Source organism: Cylas formicarius, unplaced genomic scaffold (genome assembly GCF_029955315.1).
Source record: "Cylas formicarius isolate icCylForm1 unplaced genomic scaffold, icCylForm1.1 PGA_scaffold_6__28_contigs__length_40554024, whole genome shotgun sequence".
Taxonomy (NCBI): domain Eukaryota; kingdom Metazoa; phylum Arthropoda; class Insecta; order Coleoptera; family Brentidae; genus Cylas; species Cylas formicarius.
This window is the reverse complement of record NW_026844347.1, coordinates 1,453,254-1,462,694: the sequence shown is the minus strand read 5'-3', so window position 1 is coordinate 1,462,694 and position 9,441 is coordinate 1,453,254. Positions and strand designations below refer to the sequence as shown.

General features: G+C 33.4%; 1 protein-coding gene across 1 annotated transcript; it reads right to left on the bottom strand.

The window, feature by feature from the left end:
- Window positions 1–215: 215 nt before the first annotated feature.
- On the bottom strand, window positions 216–9,193 carry LOC132703651 (homeobox protein koza-like). Its single transcript, XM_060673032.1, has 3 exons — window positions 8,959–9,193; window positions 1,728–1,960; window positions 216–1,041 (listed from the first exon to the last, which is right to left on the bottom strand). The coding sequence occupies exons 1-3, from the start codon at window positions 9,149–9,151 to the stop codon at window positions 640–642; spliced, it is 828 nt and encodes a 275-aa protein (XP_060529015.1). The 5' UTR covers window positions 9,152–9,193; the 3' UTR covers window positions 216–639.
- Between the last annotated feature and the right edge of the window lie 248 nt (window positions 9,194–9,441).

Genomic DNA, 9,441 nt, shown 5'->3' with positions numbered 1-9,441 from the left:
GCTCCTCCTTCATTCTCGAAAACCGTAAAGAGGGACCTATCAATTGTTTCTTCTTTGTAGTCGTCGCCATTTCCATCAACAGCACAGGGTTTAGTTCACTTTTTTTTGTGTTGGTTTCAAAGAGTTGTTTTTCACAATAATTGCACAGAAATGAACTATTAAGATAAGGTATGCAGAACAAAAATTAGAAAAAATCAAATTTAGATTTACGATTTATTAAGAAAGAAAAATCAATGATCAGCAATTTACCACTAAAAACATTAAATAATATATACAGTATTTTACAATGTAATCTAAAATGGAGTGACATCTATATAATCAGTTTTAATTATCACACAATCCAGTTTTCTTGGTCAAATATACGGAAGGTACATAATTATGTGAATTTGTATTACATTGGAGATATGTGCACATATTTTTTCGATGACTAGAAGGCTAAAAAGTACTTTTATTAGCTGCTTAAGGAGCTACAAAGACGGAAATTTACAAAAGTAACGTCTACCTAAAAATTTATCTTTTACAACAGGAACAGAAGTTTTACAGTGAACAGGAACAATTTTATTTTCATAAATATTACAATGCCCATCGCAAATATCACTTCTACAGCTACGTACAATGGAAAACTATCTACTTTGCTTTTTAAGTTTGTTCACTAGTTTCCGAAACATGATCTTCATCTTGCTGATTCAGCGCCCCAATTAAAGAGGGGTGGTAATAATTAAAGTAAGGGAAAAGCTGCATAGAACTTGAGTACTGTTGACAAAGACTTAGCATGGATTCTTGGATTGTTTTCGGATATTTCGGATTTATATTCTTATTTAGCTGATCGTATACAAAATATTCATTTTTGCTGGTAGTTTCAGGGTAATACGGTGCCTTCTGGTAAATAGGCGATTTTTGTTGAAGGAATATAGGCATGTCGTCCTTCACTAAAACCTTAACGGCTACCTTTCTGACGTTCGGGTTGAGCATATTAGATTCTTGCATTTGGAGTTGTTTGCGCTTAGTTTTGTATCGTCGGTTTTGGTACCAGATTTTAACCTGAAAGAAAGAATATTTTAAAACGATTCTTATTATTGTTTGTTTTAATAAACAATGTCAAAATTGGCCAGTTTTCAAAAACGAATGTGGTCTATTGACATCTGTTTTTAGTTTTTAATTTTTAACGTTAATATTGTTGAAGTTGAAGTTGAAGTTTAAGGTATTATTTGTGTTATTTGTATTATGTATCATATTTTAACTCTAAATTGTAAAAAGTAATACGACTACAGAACGGAAGATGACAGGAATATGGTTTTGAGAATCCAAAATTAATTATTAAGAAAAAAGAAAACGTCCAGTCTTCTTCACGAACTTTTAAAAGGGGTGTCGTACACTTTTAAGAATTAGCTCAATCTTAAACAAAAATGTTTTTAAAAAACTAGTAGGATACTCAAACATTTAACGAGAAGAAGAGGACGTCGACAGACTTTCAAAATCGAAGACAAATAAATTTAACTTTGTATTTTATGATACAAAAATCAATCACAATACCCTTTAAATTGTTTAATTTAAGGAAATCGCCTCATGAAAATAAATAATAGCAATAAATAAACAACGAGAACGTGCTTTTTCCCATATAAACAAACAAGAGAAAGATGACAATCGCCATTAATCCGTTTTTCTCTATTGAAACATTGTCCTCAATTGTCTATTACGCCGTTGCCGCACCAGTTCACTATATTTACCTGTGTTTCCGTGAGCTTCAAGGCCGCGGCTAAGTCCGCCCTTTCGGGTCCGCTGAGATACCTCTGCTGACTGAACCTGCGTTCCAGCTCGAACACTTGGGCGTGTGTAAAAGCGGCCCGCGATCTCTTCTTGCGGTTCGGTTGGCCGGAATCCCTATGACCGGTTTCTTCCGATTGGTGTAGTTCGGTCGCGTACTCTGAGCTGAGGGGAGATAAAGTGGATGCGCGAAGATCTACATTAAAAAAAAAAAAAGAAAACATTGTTTGAGGGTCTGTCAATTAAAGAAGAATCAGCATTCATTCGTTATGCTCCGAAAAAATTGCGAAGCTTTATATCCCACTATCACCCTGACAGTGAGTTGGTGATGTTTATTGATATTAATTGCTAGATTAGACTCCCAATTCATTAACCACCTATCACCTACGCCGACGTTTTTAAGACACGGGGTGTCATTATTACGGTTTCTTGTAAATATTTTCGAAACTTGCAAATCTGCAAATTTAGTATTTGATTATCTTTATGTGATAGTAATATTGGGGGCAGCCTTGGGAAAAATTTAAGAAAAATCAGTGTTCATTCGTTGTGCTAAAAAATATTGTGACGATTTATATCCACATATCACCCAGATAGTGGGTTGGTGATGTTTATTTATATTACTTACTAGACTCGACTCCTACTCTATACCAGCATATAAATAGCCATGACGCAGTGCTTTAGAGACAGGATGTCCCGAAATTAGACGGCAATACTTTAATCACTTTTTTCTCCACCTGAGGATAGAAATAAAAAACTACAGTACAACACCTCTTCGTTTTTAAGACGCAGGGTGTTAAATTTGCCATTGCTGGATGAATTGAAACTTAGTATTTGATAATCTCTATGCGGGAGTAATACAGGGGGGAATCTCGGAAAAAATTTTGAAAATCTTACATTTTCTTTGAGAAGACTTCTTGAAATTTAAAACTATTTAATTAATATGTTTACAATGGCAATGGATGCGGTATAAAAGTATAGTAGTCGGTTCGCTAGTCGTCCTTTTGTCATGTTAAAATCAGTTTCGCTAATCATCCTGTTGGGTCCTTTAGAACTTAAATGAAACAGTTTCAATTAAACTATGAAGAGGCCAAAAGGATGATTGGCGAAACATCAGCGACAACCGACCGACGCAAAAGGGATCCAGAAGATTTATAAACAGTAAGTTTTTTAACATATTATACTATTTCTACGACCATTCTTTGGATACATTTTTGCAAAATATCAGGAACATATTCACCGAATGACCGCCAAACTTGACAAACCTCAGAATGCGATCCGTCCCAACGACTGTAGTAGTTTGTTACTGAAACTCCAAAATTGTTTACTAACCCCATAAAGATAATCTACACATTCAACAGATTGTAACAAGTTTAGCAACTATATATATTTCAATTTTATTTAAATGTTTTTACAGGTCTCGAAAATATGTACAAAAAACTGTCATCATATTTGGTGGTTAACATTTAGACGTATAATTTTGAGACGTCCTGTATAAGTCTAAAATTATAGCAGATACTTAAACGGGTTCTTCAAAATATGAACTCTGCGTTCGCCAGCTTTGTCTCTGCGCTTGCAGATGTTTATAAATTATATAATTTTTCATATACAGAGTGTTAAAACATACTTCATTCGAAATGTACCTATGTGCTATACGTTTCCTGATGTATTTACCAGATCGTGGGATATAGTATATTAAGCAACGATATTTGACTCACGAGTTTTTTGACACAAGCGGAGCGAGTGTTTAATAAACGAGTGACTTAAAAGTTTTACTGAATGTGTTGCATACTATACTTCTTTTCTGACCCTTAGTTTCGGGTCGTCAAAATTGACAAACGTTAAAATTCAAGGCGTGGGAAATATCTCCGAAAATATCCGATTGCTTCCAAACCCGTGCGGTATAATCCCGGAAATGTCCGAAGTGGCTCGGATCCGTGGGAAACGAAACTGACGTGGTAAAGTGACACTTCCGCACGCTAGATCGGTGTGTAATTAGACATTTTTCAGACGGGATTAGAAAAATATATTTTTTTCTATATTTCATATTTCGGTGTTAAATTGATTTTCCCAACTGTCAATTACTTTAACTCTTTGAAGTAAAATGCCTTCCTGGCGACTGAGTTCACGTAAAATTAGTAAAATTGTTTTTTTACTTGTTTCCTGCAGTGGTTTTTAAATTGCATAATTTTTCATATACAGAGTGTTAAAACATACTTCATTCGAAATGTACATATGTGTTATACGTTTCCTGATGTATTTACCAGATCGTGGGATATAGTATATTAAGCAACGGCATTTGACTCACGAGTTTTTTGACACAAGCGGAGCGAGTGTTTAATAAACGAGTGACTTAAAAGTTTTACCGAATGTGTCGCATACTATACTTCTTCTACGACCGTTAGTTTCGGACCGTCAAAATTGACAAACGTTAAAGTTCAAGGCGTGGGAAATATCTCCGAAAATATCCGATTGCTCCCAAACCCGTGCGGTAAAATCCCGGAAATGTCCGAAGTGGCTCGGATCCGTGGGAATCGAAACTGACGTGGTAAAGTGACACTTCCGCACGCTAGATCGGTGTTTAATTAGATATTTTTCAGAAGGGATTAGAAAAATATATTTTTTTCTATATTTCATATTTCGGTGTTAAATTGATTTTCCCAACTGTCAATTACTTTAACTCTTTGAAGTAAAATGCCTTCCTGGCGACTGAGTTTACGTAAAATTAGTAAAATTGTTTTTTTACTTGTTTCTTGCAGTGGTTTTTAAATTGCATAATTTTTCATATACAGAGTGTTAAAACATACTTCATTCGAAATGTACATATGTGTTATACGTTTCCTGATGTATTTACCAGATCGTGGGATATAGTATATTAAGCAACGGCATTTGACTCACGAGTTTTTTGACACAAGCGGAGCGAGTGTTTAATAAACGAGTGACTTAAAAGTTTTACCGAATGTGTCGCATACTATACTTCTTCTACGACCGTTAGTTTCGGACCGTCAAAATTGAGAAACGTTAAAGTTCAAGGCGTGGGAAATATCTCCGAAAATATCCGATTGCTCCCAAACCCGTGCGGTAAAATCCCGGAAATGTCCGAAGTGGCTCGGATCCGTGGGAAACGAAACTGACGTGGTAAAGTGACACTTCCGCACGCTAGATCGGTGTGTAATTAGACATTTTTCAGACGGGATTAGAAAAATATATTTTTTTCTATATTTCATATTTCGGTGTTAAATTGATTTTCCCAACTGTCAATTACTTTAACTCTTTGAAGTAAAATGCCTTCCTGGCGACTGAGTTCACGTAAAATTAGTAAAATTGTTTTTTTACTTGTTTCTTGCAGAGGTTTTTAAATTGCATAATTTTTCATATACAGAGTGGTAAAACATACTTTCTTTATTCGAAATGTACATATGTAGCAAACGTTTTTTGATGTATTTACCAGATCTTAAGATAATGTATTTTTTCTAAATTTCATATTTGGGTGATAAATTGATTTTTCCAATTTTCAATAACGTCAACCAAAATGTCATCCGGACGACTGCGTTCACGTAAAATTTGTTTTCGTTAGTTTTAGTTAATCCTACCTGTTTGGTTCAATTTATTTTTATTGGCAACTGAAATTAGCCCTTATATACCAAAAAGTAACATTTTTTTTGTGAAAAAGGTAGAGGGCATATAGCTACCAACCATATCTACATTTTTTTAAGTAGCATCTAATAAAATGATTACAAAATACAAAACCTTGTGATATAATACTAACTACACCTCAACTTATACGGCCCAGAACGTTGGAATAGTTATGGCTGTAAACTAATATTGTATGAATATTGTATCAAGAAATTAGATATTCGTATTCTTTGCAAACCTTAACTTTAAATAGTGCAGTATGCACTAACTAACTTACTAATCAAATTCATCACGTTGTTATCTATTATGCAGTAGATAATAGAATAATGATATTTGCCAGTAATTTCGGAGAAGTCCGAAATATATCACTGCCATTCTATGTCTGATTTTATTTAAGGAGATATTAAAAATCAAAAAAAAATTCTTTGTGTTAAAAGTACTTTTTAAACGTAGTACCTAGTATTTTTTCGCCGCAGAATATATTTTTAGTTCTAACGCGCCATTATCTCCCACAATAAATAATCTAACGCCACCGTCGCAATATCCATTTTCGATGCTTTAATGCGTTTTAAATGGAAGCCGCACGACTTCCTCTGATCTTTTGTGTGTTTGTAGAAAACGATTAAATTAGACCAATTACTAAAATTAAGTAACACGTACGCCAAAAGTGCAAAAAGCTTTTAGCTTAAAAGCTCCGAAAGTATAGGTGGCAGCTTGTATCATTCACCGAATGTAATACCTTTTGTCACGTCATAGAGTTTCGACAAAATATCTATTAATTCATATTTTCCGATAATGTTTTGTGAATGACTAGTATTATCTCTAGCTTGAATAACACCTAATGTAATAGAAAATTAGCGAAACCCCAAGCGGGGGGAGGCAAAATTTTGTTTTGAATTCGGTCACTGACAAGCAATGCCAACTTTGTTTCTAAGTAATTGGTAACAATATTTCTGAGTTTCACTTTAATAGATTAATGGACACTTTTAACTATATAAAGTAATGACAATACTATTATTGTACATGGATAATTTGACTAGTCACAAATCTAACAAAGGAAAATAAAAAAAAGAAGTATGAGCAGAAGGCGAAGAGAATAATTTACCATTCTTCGTTGGATACAACTTACCAAAACCACCACATTGACATTGAAATGATTATGTCTTATTACTTGTCACCCCTAACTGTATCCAAATCAAATATTTACACGTACTAGCTGTCATAGGCAACAAACTATTTGGTAAGCAGCATATTAAATATTAGACATTTTTTTTTGTACGATTTTATTTTTTATTATTACCGAATTTGGTTATATTGATAATAGCCGTATCAATTATTACGTATCTGTTATATTAATAATATTTTTGATTTATTTGGTTATTTACTTAAAACCAATATGATATTTTACTGATATGCTTTCTTTACAACTCTTTCTATATGTGGTTACAAGAACTAGAGGTGTCAAAAAGATAGTTTCCAGTAAAAAATGTCAGAAATACTGGTTTTGCGTATTTCTATATCAATTTAGTATAAGAAACTAGAATCACTCATAAGGTTTTAAGTTTGTTAAATACCATTTTAGTCACGAGTTTGATTTGACACGAGCGGAGCCAAGCGCTTAAGGCGAGTGGCTGAAGAAGTTTATCAACGTGTTTTTGGGTACATCTTTGCAAAACAACGCGAATGCAAACACTGACTGTTGTGTGACCCGCCCTTCAGAGCTTTCAAACCTCAAAATACCATGACTAAAATCTACCGAAAATATTCCGCCGCTAAGAAACCAGTGATTAAAATACCGAAAATTTATTTTTCTGCAATCCAGTTCCATTTTCCTAATTCCAATAGTGAAAATTATTTACGTCTGATATTCTAACCCCTAACCTACGTAGTGTAGTTAACGAGATACGCGAGGAAATATTGGACACTTGAAACGGATAAAAAAAGTTTTAGACTCATTGTTGCTATTTAAGTGCTGCTGTTACTTTTATGCCTTTTTTTAAGTTATTCTGAAAAATATAGGCCTCATGGATTTATAGTGGACTTTTTAGAGGTAGTTAGTTAAGAAGCCTCAAGGAAGTAACTGCGTTGTGCCCTTAATCTGCATTTATTATATTTTTCACTAATTTCATTTTAATAAACACCTATACGTTCTTGCAAATGTTTTTCAACCAGTCAGTGCATTTTTTTATGACAATATAAACATTCCTTGAAATGTTGGAATACGCAAATTGGCTAAGTCAAATACAGGGTCAGTCAGTTTTTTAAAAGGACATTTTCTAATATTAATTTTATAAACATAAATTCTGAAGAAGTTAGTTTTCGAGATACAAGTTGCTGTTAAGCGTTTTTTAGTAGCTACAGGGGCCCACATTCAAGAAAAATGCGAAAAATTATTTTTTTACCATAAAACCTTCATTGTTCAAATCACGTTAAACATACAAAGTATGTCAAAGTATAATTATATAATTTGTTACTCATCTGAGGAAGACAGAGTGGTAAATTTGGTCCATATGGCGTCACTAAAAATTAACATTACATTAAGGTAGGTAATTTCGAAACAATTTTTTGGAGTATCCTCTATGATGTATCTCCATTAAATAATTAATTACCTACATTATTTGAAAAAGTAAATCACCCTGTATTATGTAAACACTGCTTAAATTTAAGCTCAAAAAGCAACATCAAAAATTTCAAAGTGCATGTTTGTAGAATCAGATAAAAAAAAAACAAATCAGATAAAAAAATCAAATGAGTTAAATAAATCTTTTGTGGAATTGATCGGTCCATTTTATTGGTATCAATTGACTGGTCAATTGACTGAAATAATGTTTAAAATACCATGAAATTTACATTTATTTATATTGTGCGTTACGTCGCTGTCGCGTCCTTCTGGGATCCAAATGGAGTCGATATTATTATTGGGATTCTCCCAATCGCTAAGTATAAGGAAGCTAATTTGGACATCACAGACGGGTAATAATTTATTATAAAATACATATTATCACTACATTAAAATATTTTTTGACTAGTCAATTAAAAAGTAATCAATTGACCGGTTCCAAGACTATAATGCCTGATTAAGCAAATCCATCCTTTCGTGTAGACCTTTTAATAATTGTTATCTAGGAATAGTAATGTAAGTTGTAATGTTGTAACATTATGTCGAGTAACGAAATAAACAAATAAATAAATTTCACAACAGAGGGTTTCAAATTTCATGCAACTAACCAAAACTAACGGTTCAAAAGAGTCTGGTACTATTTCACTCCTTTTTAACTCCTTTAACTCTCTTTAACGTTAATTTAAATTATTGTGGACGACCCTCAATCAAACTTATCTTAAAATTACTATATAAGTGTATTATGGTTAACTTTTGATTTGTGGGTTATTTTACCTGATTAAATGAAAAAATATGTTTTTGACTAATCATAAATTGTTTTTTTTCCTTAAATATTTAAAATTTAATAATAAGTAATTAACAACTAAAGATTATTAACCACTAGGGATTAGTAATTCGGCTACGACAATAAAAAAACTGCGTCAAAGATAATTTACGAATACCTTCTCCGTTAATTTTGTGATTCTTAGACATATCCAAAGCCGCTTCCTGTACACCAGTCCTGCCAACTTTGACATCTTCCTTGTTGCTCAAAATATCGTTAATTGAAAAAGGTGTCACAGCACTTGTCGGCCTCTTCTCTGTGGATTTAAATGCCAACAACGCACATTCCGAATTTGAATTTTCTTCTTCCATTTTCCAGATCTCGCGAGCTTTTACGATTTACGACCAAGTGTCCCGTTTTGTCAATCGAACAAGATCTAAAACAAGACTGAAAGAGTCGACAACGTCCCTAAATTAATCCCGACACCCACTCGTGTACGTTTCGGGGTTACGATAGGTTCTCCCTCCTTCACTCTCACGAGTAAACCGGCTACAGCTTGTTCACTCGTTTGTGGAAAGAAGGAGGGACCAAGGAAACTAAGTTTAATGCAAGTTGTCGTATCAGGGACAAGTAACCGAAGTTTTTATTATTTACTAGTGAG